Source organism: Rhinoderma darwinii, chromosome 2 (genome assembly GCF_050947455.1).
Source record: "Rhinoderma darwinii isolate aRhiDar2 chromosome 2, aRhiDar2.hap1, whole genome shotgun sequence".
Taxonomy (NCBI): domain Eukaryota; kingdom Metazoa; phylum Chordata; class Amphibia; order Anura; family Rhinodermatidae; genus Rhinoderma; species Rhinoderma darwinii.
The window spans coordinates 220,522,494-220,539,140 of NC_134688.1; the positions used below are offsets into that span (position 1 = coordinate 220,522,494).

General features: G+C 43.9%; 2 protein-coding genes across 5 annotated transcripts in view; one reads left to right on the forward strand and one right to left on the reverse strand.

The window, feature by feature from the left end:
• Positions 1 to 1,773: 1,773 nt before the first annotated feature.
• RPAIN (RPA interacting protein) lies at positions 1,774 to 11,633 on the reverse strand. 2 transcript variants are annotated; one of them, XM_075852868.1, is made up of 8 exons: positions 11,421 to 11,633; positions 7,725 to 7,947; positions 7,461 to 7,649; positions 6,798 to 6,870; positions 5,452 to 5,560; positions 5,307 to 5,370; positions 2,062 to 2,202; positions 1,774 to 1,927 (listed from the first exon to the last, which is right to left on the reverse strand). In XM_075852868.1, exons 2-8 carry the CDS (start codon positions 7,797 to 7,799, stop codon positions 1,898 to 1,900), a joined length of 681 nt encoding a protein of 226 aa, XP_075708983.1. In that variant the 5' UTR covers positions 7,800 to 7,947; positions 11,421 to 11,633; the 3' UTR covers positions 1,774 to 1,897. The 2 variants fall into 2 exon arrangements, with proteins under 2 accessions (XP_075708983.1, XP_075708982.1); XM_075852867.1 differs by having other exon boundaries at positions 11,219 to 11,633.
• NUP88 (nucleoporin 88) overlaps positions 7,988 to 16,647 on the forward strand; it is a 50,376-nt gene continuing 41,716 nt past the window's right edge. Inside the window, exons 1-3 of one of the 3 annotated variants that reach the window (XM_075852865.1) lie at positions 7,988 to 8,028; positions 11,160 to 11,223; positions 12,966 to 13,135. In XM_075852865.1, coding sequence (XP_075708980.1) covers positions 8,003 to 8,028; positions 11,160 to 11,223; positions 12,966 to 13,135 — 260 coding nt within the window. In that variant the 5' untranslated portion in view covers positions 7,988 to 8,002. Of the gene's footprint in view, positions 8,029 to 11,051; positions 11,652 to 11,745; positions 11,834 to 12,965; positions 13,136 to 16,647 lie in introns of those variants that run through there. The other 2 variants (XM_075852864.1, XM_075852866.1) reach the window with 2 other exon arrangements.

The following is a 16,647-nucleotide window of genomic DNA, read 5'->3' on the forward strand; positions in this document are numbered from 1 at the left end:
TTTTTGCATTTTTCCAAGTTGCAAACCAGTCCACTTCTGGAGAACCCCATTCCTTGGTAATCTGGAGAAAACATTCTTGGTTTAGACACCACTGTTGGTTTCTCCAACTTAGGAAGTCCACTTGGGTATTCTGAAACTTTCAGGTGAATGGCTGAGAGAGAGAGCGTATGAATTTCCACCCATGAAAAGAATCAGAGTTGTTAGATTTTGGAGGTTTCTTTGCCTTGTGCCCCCTTGATGTCTTAAGTAAGCTACTGTAGTTGCATTGTCAGAGTAGACTTTAACATGAGAACCCCTGAGAAGGTGACTTGCAACTGGTAATGTCTCCAGTACCACCCTGAGCTCCATGAAGGTTGAGGCGTGTGGTCTTATTCTTAGTGGCCAAATTCTCTTGAATTAATTCTGGGCTACAATCGCTCCCCATTCTCTCCTGCTTGCATCTGTTGTAATTGTGATATATGGAAGTGGGTGCCATTTGACTCCCTTTCTCCAGTTTCAGAAATTTCAGTCACCAAAAGAAGGGAACTTTTTACCACTTGACAGAGTACATTTTTTGTCCAAGGACAGAACAGCCTTGTCCCACTGAAGCAGTATTGCAGCCTGAATAGGAAAACCACTGAGTGGGGTGGGCTATTTAACCTCATGTGATTTCCAGTCCCTATTAGGGTATGTGCACACAATAACTGCAATTACGTCTGAAATTACAGAGCTGTTTTCAGGAGAAAACAGTTCCTGAATTTCAGACGCAATTGCATGTACTCTCGTTTTGCGGGGCGTCTTTTACGGCCGTAATTTGGAGCTGTTCATTGGAGTCAATGAAAAACGGCTCCAATTTCGTCCCAAGAAGTGTCCTGCACTTCTTTTGACGAAGCTGTAATTTCACACGCAGTCTTTCGACAGCGACGCGTAAAATGACAGGTCGTCCTCACAGTACATCGTAAAGCCCATTGAAAGTAATGGGCAGATGTTTGCCGACGTATTGGAGCCGTTTCTTCAGACGTAATTCGAGGCGTAAACCGCCTCCATCACGTCTGAAAATAGGTCGCGTGAACCCAGCCTTAGAGGCAGAACCGCAACCTCCTGTGGTGCTGTCATGGAGGGTAAGTGGAGAAAAGAACCCTAAGGCTGGGCTCCCACAGGTTGGATACACTGCATATCAGACCTGGAACTCACAGCACAAAACATCCAAAAAAAAACAGCACATTGTGGGTGGAAAAAGGTTTAGAACACCTATACACCACAGCCATTGTCATGGTGACTCGTTCCTCCTTTGACGTCCGGTCTTCCCGGATGATGCAGTTTTTTTTTTTTTACACAGCATTGGCAGGAGATTTAAAATCTCATTCACTTTGCTGCTACTGTAACTGCTGTAGAACTCCCGCATAGAATTCCACAGTGTTTACATTATGTGGGAACCTGGCCTAAGACTATATTCACACGCTTAATAAAAAAAAAAAAAAAACCATATGAATAGTAGTGAAAAACTACTCCAAAAACAGCTCAACGGCTTTTTACGCACCGTTCTATCAAAAAAGCCACAGGAAAAACAGCCTGTCGGAACAGAACTCTGTATTGATTTCAATGGGCAGATGTTTGAGGCATTCCGCTTCCAATTTTTTGGACATTTACAGCCCAAAAATAAGCCGTGTGAACATACCCTAGGAGTAAACCCTCATGAGTAATAATCAGTAGCCATTTTGCAAAGATACACAGCTAAAACTCAAGACAACTGCAAAATAAAGTTTACCCAACAGTCAGTTAGACCAAAATGACAAAAGCTAACAAAGTTTTACTTTATTTATAAATATAAAATACAGTTTATAAAAGAAAAAAAAAAAAAGAAAAAAGGCAGATGCAAAAGTGAGACTTTACAACCACCACACTGAAGAAAAGTCATTCAAATTATTATTGCAACGGTATCACACACCTGAATGGAAGCGGAAAAAAAAAAAAATTAGCACATTTAAGTGAAATTAAAATCGGTATAACAGTTTCAGGAAATGAAAGGTTATAAGCTTAGAAATGGTACTCCATTTTTATAAGCAGTAAGTAGTTACTTACAGCACAACTCATAAACATACTGGACATTTCCTCAGCTCCAAAGACGACTGAAAACACTGGTTGCTCACTGCAGCAGCTGGCATGTGCCGAAAGGTTTGCCTCTAGTAATGCTTGTAACTTCTCCGTGTTCATGCCTTGAGACTGAAAACATAGTAAGTAAATAAAGACTAGGGAAAAGGGTGGTAGTCTTCCAAATGGGTGCCGCCAGAAGTATGACACTTTTAGCGAACAGCTAATTTTGCCACTACATACAACTAGGGCATATGGATGGGGGTTGCCTACATGAGAACTTTAAAGGGGATGTCCACCTTCTGACAACGGATGACCTACTCCCCGGATAGGTCAACAGTTTGTCATCGGTGCGAGTCTGACACCCAGACCCCGCACCGATAAGCCGCTCTGGTGGCCTGCGGGCACTGGATGTTGTGGCACATAATGCTATGTACGGAGCCCGGAAGCAGTTGGCTCCATACATAGCGGCTATTCTGTGGCTGAAGCAAACTGCTTCCGGCTTGTATGTCCAGTGCACGGAGGCACCGGACCAGCTGATCTGTGCGGGGTTTGGGTGTCGGATCCCCACAGATCATGTACTGATGACCTATCTGGTGGATAGGTCGTCAGTTGTCAGAAGCCGTAAAACCCCTTTAAGCAATGTGGTCTCCTATAGCAAATCTGTTCTTGTGATGCAGGCTTCAATACAAGTCTCTTAGGCCCCATGCACACGACCGTAAAAAAAAATAAATCTCAGTTTTTGCGGACCGCAATTGCGGTCCGCAAAAACAGACCCATTCACTTTCATTGAACGCGGACACCTTTCCGTAGCACTACGGGTGGGTGTCCGTGCTGTGGAAATGTTCCGAAAATTATGGAACATGTCCGTTCTTTTGCATTTTTGCGGGCCGTGCTCCCATACTTGTATGGGAGCACGGCCCGAAAATGCGGCTGGCAGTCGGCGGCCGGCCATGCCCGGTCGTGTGCATGGGGCCTTAGTCTGTGGAAATATGAGGACTGTGCATATCAGAATCGAAGACAAATCTTTTTTTTTTCCCACCACCATAGATGCAGTGGTCTACTTTCATGTAAAGTGTCCTTAAAGGGGTTTGTCCACGACCGGACAATGGATTACTTATCCACATGACAGGTCACCAGTATATGACCGGTGGGGGTCAGACAACTTGACCCTGCACCGATCAACTGCGCCGGCTGCCTTTGGGCACAGAATAGTGGCCAAGTTGCAGCTCTGCTCCTATTCAAAGTGAATAAGAGCAGAGATGCAGTTCTGTAGCACAGCTGCTATGCAGTGGTTTGAACCATCTGCTTCCAACTTAAAGGGAATGTGTTACCAGAAAAACATGTTTTGTTTTTTTAGTTAAACAATTAGTGTATAGGTGATTAAACATTGTTCTAATTTTTTTTATTTTTCCCACGAGTCAGGAAATTATAAATTGGATTCAATTTATAATATTTCCCAGCACTGGTCACTAGATGGAGCAATTCCCAAAATTGCAGCATTGCATGTGGTAAAGCAACCACATTGCTTTATGCTGCAAAATTGTGAAAAAAATCCCTCGCTCTAGTGAGCTCTCAGAATCCCCCCCTCCTTTATCCTGGCTAGTGCCGGGAGAAACGAGGGGTTTGAACAGTCTAACCTCCTACACTGTGTGTCGCCATTTTTTGAGCTAACACGCAGTGTAGAATGTTTACATACACTAGTAAAACACACTGAAACATGCACATACATAGAAATCACTTACTTGCTCCAGTCGCCGACGCTCCCTCCGGTCCGTCCGCTCTGTCTGCTGCCGCTGCTCCATGTGCACAAGTCCGGAAGCCGCGACCGGAAGTAGTAATCTTACTGCCCGGCCGCGACTTCCGGTCCACAGGAAAATGGCGCCGGACGGCGCGCATTTCAAATCGGACTGTGTGGGAGCGGCGCATGCGCCGTTCCCACACACACGGCGTACACCAAAGTGGATGGAACGGGCCCCGTTCGCAGTCCCTATGGGACTGGAGCTGCTGTATTCCATGTCTGTATGTGTCGTTAATCGACGCATACAGAAATGGAAAAAAAAATGGCAGCCCCCATAGGGAAGAAAAAGTGTCAAAATAGAAAAAAGTAACACAAATACACAAATAAATATAAACGTTTTTAATAAAACCCTAACATAAAACTGATATTAAAAAAAATTAATTTGGTGACACTGTTCCTACTACTGAATACCATTCACAACATCCGGTGCCAGCTGATCAGTGAGGGGTCTGGGTGTCAAACCCGCACCAATCATATACAGATGACCTATCCTGTGGATAGGTCATCAGATGTCTGGTTTAAGGTGGTTTTCAAATGGGCATAATACAGGTGCTTTGTGCCAGTACTATGTACTCAACACCTGGACCCTGGACCGCCAGCGGTTCATCAGAGCAAGAGTTAGTGCACCACAGAAGCCTATAGTGCGCTACCTATCCTGATGAACCACAGGGGGTCCTGGTGACACACACACTTTAAACTGCAAAAAAAAATGCTGTGTTTTTCAAACATTACATGTTTTTTTTTTTTATGGCACTATAGAGAAGCCTATTGGAAAGACGCCTGAAGGAAAAAAAAAAAAAAACACAAGGCAAATTAAAAAACACAGTTCTACGTAGTGCATTTGAGATTTTACTATAGACTTTAATGTTACATCTGGCTGCACTAAAAAAAAAAAAACTAACACAAAATGCAGCAAAACTGCTAGTGAATACAGGCGCAATAAAAGCACTTACTAAGCCCATGTGAAAGTGCCCTAAAGAATAAAGAAACCCTAGAAATCAACTGATCGCTATGAGTACAGTTTCTCTGACCCCTAGTGATAACAATCACTAGGGGAAACAACTGCAATCTGACAATAGTCTTGTATATTTGTGGTGCCATCCACCAATTTGTTGTCCATCTGTCAAAAAACCAAACACAGCCAGTTTCATAGTGCATGTAGGCAGGGAGTGATCTGCTAAAAGATTTCTATGTAAAACTTGGCGCATGCATAGCAGTCATTCTGTCCTGACAACTGCACAAACAATGGATGCAAGAGCCCAATGGCTGTAAAGATCTACTTCTACCAAGACGGCAGCAGTGAGACTAGGGATCCACATCCATATTTGCCGGTGTTGGGAGGACAGCAGTTGTTGGATATTAGAGAAACAAAAACGATAGAGGACTAGATGCAAACAGAGGCAACTTCAGTAGAACATAGGTCTTAAAAACTTACTTTACAATTGATGTACACTCCGCACTGACACAACACAAAGCAGCTTGTTACAGTTAGATTATTCCTGCAAGACAGTTAAAAATAAATATGAAATTAGGCACAATGAACATAGATACGCACCTTTCTTTCAAGCATAGATGCCTACCTATTACAGACAGGGCACACTATGTTTCCATTATTCAGTCCAACTACAGAATCCAGGCAGTCCTTTTCAAACTGAATGATTCTTTCAATTTCTTCCACCATTGATTGCTCTGAAAGGGGAAATAAATAAAATTAATATGGGTTACAGTGGACCTGTCACCTCCCCTGACATCTGTTTTAGTAAATAATTCTATTTCCCATGAAACAATTCTGGAGCATCTTTATTTTAGAACTCTACGTTGTGCCATTCCTCTGTTATTCCTCCTAGAAATCTATAAATAAATTGACACCTGGGTGTAATCAGTCGGGGGGGGGGGGGGGGGGACAGACTGACAGTGGCCAATCAGTGCTGACTGAGTGAGACTGTAGGGACACACCCCTTTTGACAAGTCACACGGTAACTCCCAGTATATTTATTCACACACTTCTAGAAGGAACAAGAGTGGCACAACGCAGAATTCTTAGAAAACACGTTCCAGAATGGTTTTCATGGAGAGTACAAGTATTCACTAGAATAGAAATGGTCATAAGTGGTGACACGTCTGCTCGAACCACTCAGACTTCCTAGAGCCATAACTTATGTTTCCAGCGACAAAGTTGTTTAGCTGAATAGGGAGCACCAGACCCATTTTTTCTGGAATTCTGTGGTGAGGCAAGCACCAGCAGTGTGATCTTCAGAAGGATCATAGATACATATCAGATTATTGCATGTTTAGATGTCCCCTTTAAGGCCGGATTCACACGAGCGCATTCGGTCCGTATGTCGACAGTATTTCCCGGACTGAACACACTGCAGTGAGCCGGGCTCCTAACATCATAGTTATGTACGACACTAGCAGTCCCTGCCTCGCTGCGGGACAACTGTCCCGTCCTGTAATCATGTTTTCAGTACGGGACAGTAGTTCCACGGAGAGGCAGGGACTCCTAGCATCATAGATAACTATGATGCTAGGAGCCCAGCTCCCTGCAGTGTGTTCGGTTCGCGAAATGCAGCCGACACGTGGCCCGTATATCACGGACCGAATACGCTTGTGTGTGGGAGGTCTAAGATATTCAGTGAAAAACACATTTTACAAGGAAATCCAGACAAAAAAACAAAACAAAAAAAAAACCCAGATATATCAGATACATGCCCCATCAGAAATTTCCAGAAAAGAGCCTTTTGATTACATGGAATCAGCTACTCACTGATGGTATCTGAGGAAAGCCAAAAGGATTTGAACACCATAGTTGTAAGACATAGGTTTAGATCCAAACTTAGACATCCTGATATCCATCTATGATACGTTAGAAGAGAATTTGATATGATAAAAATACATTATAGGTGTCCATAGTTCTCAGTTTTACCTTCTAAGAGAAGATCTTGTTTGATTTCCTCTAGAGTAGCCAGCTCGTCTGGATCCTGTAATACGCCAAAAGTCTAAAAAAATAAATCAATAAAAAATAAATAAATAAAAGCAAAATTTAAAAAAATTAAAAAGTGGGGGGCAGGCGTAGTATAGACATCATGCAATATGTGCATGAAGAGTCAGGAATCATCCAGTACTTAAAGCAGTACACATGCCAAATATGACAGCATTTCAGCGGTCAAGAGTACTGGAGGTTCTAGAGAACCAAGCATTTTATTATGAAGAGGCTATGAATTTTCACCAAATCTTCCAGAAATACCAAATCCCATAAATCCACAGTCATTTCAATCCAGGAGTCGAAGCAAAAATTTTAGTGAAGCAGAATTTATTAAAAACTCCAGTGACTCCAGTGTAACAGCAGTTTAAGATGTTTTAGTAAAGCAGAATTAGAACTACCAAAATGTAATGTAGAGTGCTCAAATTAACACATTTTTAAAAGAGTTACAATGCACAATCCCTTTAGACAGTTGGGTGTCACGTATGGGACTGTTGTCCCCCAACATATGTGGCACCAGGGTCCAGGTGTACCTGCAGCCCCTACACCGCAGCTAAGCAGGACCTCCCCCATGTCTTTAGAAGGTCTTGAAAGCCTGCTCGTTACCTTAGAGAAGGAATCCTTCGGCCACAGAGATGGGAGGCTGCTGGTGTGCATTCGCATGGCTTTCCATTCCTCCTCCATAACCTCCTGCACTAAGAAGGAACCTCCAACACCTGCATCGACCTGCTCTCCAACCTGGCGAAACTTATCCAGCAGCCTGGATCGGTTACCCTTCAGCCTGTCCACACATCTCTAGGATATACAAGTCAGGGGGTCAGAGAATCGCATGGAATAATCGGGGCAGATCATCGGCTACAGCGCCCTTACCTTCCTATAGGTCTCTTTCCATGGAGGGGTCGTTCCCTTATACAGGGCGCGATGTCTCATTGCAGTCTCCATCATTACACTTCCCTGCCCGGGCAGCAGCTCCGTGACGCTTCAAGGAGCGATATTTAAATACCCGCCCCATGTGATGACAGCGGCGTTCATCCCGCAATGCATGGCGGTACTTGTAGTTCCGTGCAGTACCCGGACACACATTTCATATAGCCTTAAAAGAAGAAAAAAATAGAGTTTTCCTCCTTGTCACAGATGGATAAATCTTGATGAGATCTCCCCTGTCTACTAATGTGTATGTACAGCCACATACCATCTATATTGTAAAGAGAACACTGCTACGTGGCTATTAGAAAGGAACCGGTGACTACCGCACTCTCCACGTTTGCCTGTTAGTGTAGGGCTACGCTGTAACTTTTTACATGAAAGTCAATACTTCGAATTTTGCAAAAATATGCTTCAGGCAATTAATGCATTTCAATGGGATCACCATAACAGGGCCAGAATTCCATGGCGAATAAACAGTTGTGATTATCCCATAAATGCGATCAAATTAGATCGCAATTCAATATGTCAGGAAATGTGGTCGCATATGATTTTTTCCCCATAGGTTTTTAAGAACATCGTGGTTTTTTTTCGCGGAAACAATAGCGTAGTAATGTTATAGTAATGTAGTATTATTATTATTATTATTATTATAGTAATGTAGTATTATTATTATTATTATTATAGTAATGTAGTATTTTTATAGTAGTTCAAATAACTAATTGCTTCACAATAATTTTGTAATGTATCAAATTTTAAAGTAATGCGGCCCGTCAACTTCACATTTTTTCTATATGTGGCCCACTTACCCGGCCGAGTTTGAGACCCCTGGCATAAATTACTATTCGCTAATGTTATTTGGAATTTCCCCTTTACAAGCAGGAACATTATGATAATCTTCAGAGTATTTCCGTTAGGGTCCTCCGTCGCAGATCCAGCTAATATTACCAGAGACAATAGCACAGCATGCTGCGCAATTGTTTCTGGTAAAACCACGAACACTCCGACTGGAAGCCGATGGAACCTATAATAGGTTCTGCCGACCACCGGTGGTGTTCGTGGTGCCACGAAACTGTCACTTCTGGTATTCCCTTGTTCTGCTCCTATGACAGAGCAGAACAGAAAGACCGGATGCAGGTGTGAACACAGCCTAAACTGTACAAACAACACTTTGTTATGTATTATTTCTTGCTATTGGGACCCAAAGCTCTGATCGCGTTGCTTGTAGATGAGTCAACCATTAGCTGGTTACCTCTCACGTTGACTGAACTCAAACGCTTGTTACAGACCTACAGACTGAATCCAAATATAGTCTTATTACTCTACTTAAAACATTAACCCCTTCCCGACATTTGACGTATCCACACGCTAAAGTCGGGTAGGGGAAGTATGGAACGGGCTCACGGAGTGAACCCGCTCCATACGATGCCGGTGTTGGCTGTATGTTACAGCCGACACTTCAGAGTAACGAGCGGCATTGCGCTCGAGCGCGATCCCGCTCATTTAACTCGTTAAATGCCGCAGTCAATAGCGACCGCAGCATTTAAATTGTTAGAAAGAGGGGGGAGACCCCCTCTAACAGCTCATCGCGCCACCCGCAATGCAATCGCGGGTTGCTATGGCTGCCTGGGGGCCTAATGAAGGCCCCCATGTCCGCCGTCTTTGTGCTCCTATTAAGCCTCCGGCAGGGCTTAATAAAAGCCTGTCAAAATCACGATATACTGCAATACATTAGTATTGCAGTATATAGTGCAAGCGATCTAACGATCGCTGGTTGAAGTCCCCTTGGGGGACTAATAAAAAAAGTAAAAATTCGTAAAATAAAGTTGATTTTTTTATGTAAATAAAAATTAAACGTTGAAAAAAAAAAACGCAAAGCCATTTTTATCTAGTATTGAAATGATAACACACAATAGAGCCAGTATTTTTATAGATGTACTCTTCACTGTTAGGCTATGTTCACACAGGGCAGATACGCTGCGTAGAAGCACACAGCGTATCCGCACTGTTCGGCGCAGGGAATTCTGGCCGAAAAATGCACCAAATTGTGGTGCAGTTTTTCTACCAGTTTTTCATCCGCTGCGGAAAACTGCACCTAAAAAGAAGAGCCACCCTTATATAGCCACGGCGATGCGTCCCTCCGCCGTCCTGCAGCCCGGCTTCCTGGGATGACGTTTCATCCCATGTGACCACTGTAGCCTGTGATTGGCTGCAGTGGTCACATGGGATGAAGCGGTATGCCAAGAGGCCGGCCTGGAGAAAGAAACAGACCTCTGCATATGAATAAGATTTTATTTTCTGAGTTGTGTTTTTTGCAGCGGAATCGCTGCGATTCTGCCACAAAAAACACAACATCTGCTATTTGTTGCAGGATTTACCTCCCCATTGAATTCAATAGGGAAACCCGCAACAAATAAGCAGCGTTTACGCAAATACAATTGACATGCTGCGTATTAAAAAACCGCACCACATGTCAATTTCTGAGCGTTATTTTTTTGCTCAGTATTTATGCAGCGTGTGGATGAGATTTGTGCTATCTCATCCACTTTGCTGCTACTGTATTTGCTGCAGATTTTCCGCGATTAAATCTTTTGCGGAACCACCCAGAGTATTTACGCTACGTGTGAACTGACCCTAATTGATCAACTATGTTTGGAAAAGACTACAGGTTATATGGTAATATTAAAGGGATTCACCCACTAAGAACATTTATCACCTATCCACAGGACAGGTGATAAATGTGTGGTCGCTGGGGGTCCTGACTCCCATTCCTCCTCACTGCACTCCGATTGTGCAGTGAGGACCCCCGTTTTAGTGATTGGTGGAGCCCACAACGATCATACATATATCACCTACCCTGTGGACAGGTGATAAATGTTTTTGGAGGGGGAAAACTCATTTAATATTGTGTATTAGTTGAGGTGCGGTGGGCACTCCTGATGCCTTTGGTGGGCAGCTGAGGCAGGCAGGCAGGACAGGCTGTGGAGAATGGGTACACCAGGGCATCGCATGTGGGGTGCTGCAATCCAACTTTATGATGTTCATGCAAAAGTTTCCATATATTGTTTGTGTGTGTGTTTAATGTGGGATTGATGAGGGGGTTGGAGGAAAATGAGAATAGCCCTTAAATATTTTGTAATTTTACAGCAATGGCCTTCAACCTAGAGACTTTAAAGGCATGCTGGGAGTTGTAGTCGCACAACAGCTGGAGAGCCACAGGTTATAGAAGAGTTAGATAGATATCGTGATGTCATCAGTGCGCTCTGTGGAGAGCCAATGCTCCTAAGCTGTGGGCGGTAATGGTTTGGCGCGCTGGAATTACATTGGCGGCTCCATATTTAAGTAACGGGTTGTTTTTTTTCCCCACTTTCTCTGTTTAAGGAACCGACTCGTTACAGGCAAAACGCAGGCAACGGCTCACATACTGACTCGTTACAGACCTCCGGTAAACATAACGCAGGCACCGGCTCAGATACAGGGAAATGCCCAGCGCCCCCACCTTGTGCTGTACTGAGGGCGCTGAGCTGGACTCTCCATAGGTTCCCTCCCTCACGCGGCTCTCCAATCACAGAGCACCTACTAGTCGCAGAGGCCGCGGTCGTTGGAAATTGACATCACAGCCGTGGGCGGGTAGGCCGGTACCTGGTAAACATGGCGGCGGTGGAGAGAAGTGGAGATGAATGGCAGAACGTGTTGAATAAACACTCGCTGTTCCCACAGCTGAGTGGACAGACGAGTAGTAGGAGTGCAGCCCAGCTAAAGAACCTCGTGTGTTGTGTGGACGGTGACCTGCTGATCTGGAACCAGGAAGACTGTGTCTTCCACACCATCAGGCTACGCAGTCTTAACGGAGGGAGCTCGGGCTGCGAGCAGGTGAGGATTCCCTGACGTCATCCCCCGAGCTCAGACTGTTCTTCAAAGTTGCGGCCACCTGGCTCCGGCATGATCGGATTGTATCGGTCCGTTATCTATATAGTGCAGGGTAGGCATGAGATTGGCAGCTCAGGATCACCCAAACCTCTGAACTGCCAGTGCCCATGCACCAATCAGGCCGGGTAATGGATTGTATTGAATGGCGGGTGCGCTCGATATAATGAAAAGGCATGCAGTTTTGTTTTCTTTAATTGGTGCTTTCTGTATTAATCAGGGTATTTAAAGAGGACCTGTCGTAGTAACTGGTCAACTGACCTTAATGCTGTCTCCCTGATTCCAGGGCTGTTTTTTCCCTGGAACCCACCCCACTTTTAGGCCCCATGTACACGACCGTGCCCGCAATTGCGGGCACGGCCGGCCGCTGACTGCCATCCGCGTTTTCGGGCCGTGCACCCATACAAAGTATGGGAGCACGGCCTGCAAAATGCAAAAGAACGGACATGTTCCATTAATTTTCGGAACATTTCTATGGCACGGACACCCATCCGTAGCGCTACGGAAAGGTGTCCGCGTTCAATGAAAGGGAATGGGTCCATTCTTGTTTTTACAGCGTCCATCAGGCGGTAAAGACTACATGTTCACCTTTTTCTGTGGGTTGATATGATTACGGAAATACAAAATTTATGTTTCAGCACTTTTATTGAAAAAACAAAACTATTTGCTAAAAATAGTTTTGCTTTGCCATGTTCTGAGAGCCGTAACTTTTTTTTCCGACAGTTGAGTGATGTGAGGGTTTATTTTTTGTGGGGTGAGCTGTGGTTTTTACTGATGCCATTTTAAGGCTACATGCGACTTTTTGATCACCTTTTTTTATTTTTTTATTTCATATTTTGTTTGGAGAACTACGGTGACCAAAAAACACTGGCATTCACCGAGTGGGTTAAATGACTCTATATTACTTCAGACTTTTATGTACGTGGCGATACCAGTTATGTAACTTTTTTTTTTTTTTTTTTTTTAACATTTCTTTAGAGAATTTTTTTTTTTTTAGATTTGTAATTTTATTTTTATTTATGACATCTGATGGAAAAATCTCTGAAATCAGACATATGGCAGTACAGTATGGCTCCATTTTAAAGAATTTTATGTTAATACTTTAGGGCATTGAACTTTCTGACAATGGGGACTTTGTGAATACAAAAAATATGTATTATGTATTATATATATATATATACAGTCAGTTACTTTACTGCTGTTGGAAACTCTAAAGGACCTAGCAAAGCTGCATTGATCTGTTTATTGCTCATTTTTCAGAGGCTGATGTGTATAAACGCCCCTCTGTTTGATGTTACTGAAGTTCTACTGAACCCTACCGAACACCATATTGCACTGATCGGAAGCAAAGGTTTGATGGTCCTAGATGTCCCTAAACGCTGGGGCAAAAACTCTGAATTTGAAGGAGGAGAAAAGACTGTGAATTGCAGGTATTTTAAAATATTGTTATATACCGTATTTTTCTGACTGACGCAGTTTTTAGCAAGAATAAAGCCCGCTCCATACACTGCAGGTGTCAGCTGTGTTTTACAGCTGACACGCTTGCTCTAATGGCCAGGAACAGCGATCGCGCTGTTCCTGGCTGTTTAACTAGTTAACTGTTGTGGTCCATAGCGACCGCCGCATTTATAGTGGTTTTCCCATGCTGGACATTTATGACATATCCACAGGATATGTCATGAATTTCAGATAGATCTGGGACCCGCACCTATCTCTAGAACGGGCCCTGTAAACTCCGTTCAAGCTTTTTGTGCTCTCCCGGCCGCTTACTGATTACATGGTTGAGGCATGGCTTAGCAGAGGCAAACAGAAGGCAGACCTAGGGGCCTTCATGACAACCATCGGTGCCCCCCCCCCTATCGGGTTACAGGGAGGGGGGCTGTCTGAGTGGGTCGTCCCCCCTCTGGTTTTCCCATGAAGGACATTTATGACCTATCCATAGGTTTACATGTGAGATCAGTGAGAATGAACTGTCCTTTCTAGACTTGAAAATCATAAAAACGGAAGGAGGTACAATTCGCACAAAGGTACATCGGAAAGAGACAGCAACAAATAGTTTTTTGCAATGGAATAGCTGTCATCCTTATTCCCTCAAACGTGGCATTCCGAAGGGCCAATTTATGAGAGTACGTAGGAACTGTAGCTCTATGGGTGATTTTGAGTGCCAGGCCCAGGAACTCAAAACAAGATTGAAGGATAGAGGTTTCCCCAAGAGTGTTATTAGAAAGGCCTATGAGGGAGCTAGGGATGCAGATAGGCAATGTCTTCTGGTCCCTAAAAAACGGAAAGAGGAACAAGTTACCAGACTCATAGGCACCTATGACTCAAAACAGAATGACATTATGCAGATACTGAATAGGTATTGGCGTATTCTCAGTTCTGATATAGATCTAGCAGATCAGATCACACAGAGGCCTTCTGTCACGTATCGGAGAGGGAAAAACATAAGGGACAGAGTCATGCACAGCTGTTTTGACCCCATTTCACCTAGGGGTACATGGCTGGATAGACAAACACCAGGCACTTTTAGATGCGGTGGTTGTAAAGCCTGTGATTTCATTCTTAAAGGAAATAGCTTTACCAGTGTTGTCACCCAAAAACAATACAATATTCGGGACTATGTCAATTGCAAGACAGCTGGAGTAGTCTACCTTATTACATGCCCATGCCCCCTAAATTATGTGGGTAAAACAGCACGACAATTTCGTCGTCGTATTAGGGAGCATGTTGGAGACATTATTCATGGTAGGGACACTCCAATATCCAAGCACGTGCATGCAAAACACCAAGGCCAGGCAGCAGTGTTAAAATTTCAAGCAATTGAACTTGTCAGACCCCCCAAGAGAGGAGGGGACTGGGATAACCTGATTCTACGGAAGGAAGCGCAGTGGATCCATAGACTGGAATGCATACAACCACTAGGTCTAAATGAGCAGACTAACTATACATGTTTTATTTAAAATGTGTGATACCATCCCCCTATAGGTGTTTTACCTTGGGGTGGGTGAGTGTTTATCTGCATTTGTGCATTACTTATTTGAGATGGCTATACTTGTTAGCCAACATACAAAGAGATCGTTTTGTCAGTTTTTCTAAGGAATAGGGACCTCAGCAATTTCTTCCACCTCATATGTGTCTTTTTCTCTTGAGTTGCTTTGTGAGGTTGCCCACTTGCGGTGGTACACTGTGCCGCAAGATATACTTACAATATATTATCTTTTAGCGCTTACCTCCTCGTGTTTGGCAGTCCGGGCGACACGTCCTTGGCTTCCACTGCGCCTGCGCGTTCGGCTTGATGCGGCCGATGATGACCCCTGGCTGTCAGCTGACGGCGGGGGGTCACATGGGCAGGTGTCACGAATCGAGAGGGTGTTGTGATTGGTCAATTCATGTTTTGCCGCCGTACACGATGGGTGGAGTTTAGCGTTTATAGTAACCTAGCGCCTGCTATGGAGTATGCCGTTGACATCGATACGTGCATCTTCCCGTGACGCACAGCGGAATATCCGCTGTTGAAATACTAATATCGCTGGTGATGAGGCCAGAGTTACCAAGATACGGACCCCTGAGGATGAGTATCTGAAACGCGTAGGGTCGTTTAATGTTTAAGGAATGTGTGCATTGGGGACAATATATTGTGTGAAACCCAGCGTTAGGAGATCCGTAATTGTCGGACACCTATGCTATAATTAGGGCTTGTACTACTGTTGTGCCCTGGGTATATGCTGATTCCTACAAATATCGTTTATACACAGAGATATAGGTATCATAATAACTCAGTGTTTCCTTGTTTAATACATTTTTTAAATTTTCACGGTGGGGCTTATGTCACAGTGGTGTGTTACCCCTGTTTTTAAAATAGTTACTATTAAAGATATCTTTTTACTCAGTTGTCAATTCAGTGAACCCTATCCATAGGATATCCAAAATATAAAATATTTGAAGCAGCACAAGTCCCGATATCGGGAGTGGTGTCTCGCTGTAAGATCAGACAAACCCAGTCTGGCGTAATGTAATCCTCAGAAAAAACATGGTTGAACAGCAGCACACGTCTCCCAAATTTCAATCAATATGTTCTTTTATGGGTCAAACATCCAGTAAAAAATGGCAAAGTTTCGACCCGTGACAAGTGGAGGGTCTTTCTCGGGAGTAACGGAAACGGCGTAACACAAAAACCGTGAGTTTCAGCGAAACTCCCATAGAACTGAGTAGTTATGGAAATAGTGTAGCTCACATGCTATGCTGCTTCCGTAACTGTCATTCACTACTATGGGAGTGATGGAAACAGTGAGTTACACTGTTTCCGTAACTCGTGTGTGCACAAAAATGTAGAATGGGGTTTAGGGGGCCACGTTCTAGATGTAGGTGGGACCCGCATCTATCTGACGTTTACCACATATCCTGTGTGGCTATGTCAGAAATGTCCTTCATGAGAAAACCCGAGGGGGATAGCTCCCCCCTCAAACAGCGCCCCCCCCCCCGTAACGCCATTGGGGCGGCGCTGATTGGTTTTCATGGCAGCCCGGTGGCCTAATAAAGGCCCCCAGGTCTGCCTTATGTCTGACTGCTGAGCCATGACTCGGGCAAGGCTTTGCAGAAGCCTGTAAAAATGACGATATATTGCAATATTTGTATTGCACCAGCGATCTAACAATCGCTGGTTAATGTCCACTAGAGGAACTAATAAAATGTGTAAAAAAAAAAAACCAAAACCTTTTCCAATTTCGATTATTTTTGAGTTATGACCCATATTAGCTTTCTGCTAATGAGTTTCTCAATGGACAACTGGGCGTGTTTTACTTCACCAAGTGGGCGTTGTACAGGGGAGTGTATGACGCTGACCAATCAGTGTCATACACTCCTACCCATTCATTTACACTGCAGATCGCGATATCGCTATGTGCAGTCACATAAACACACTATAAAGCTACTCATGTGTCAT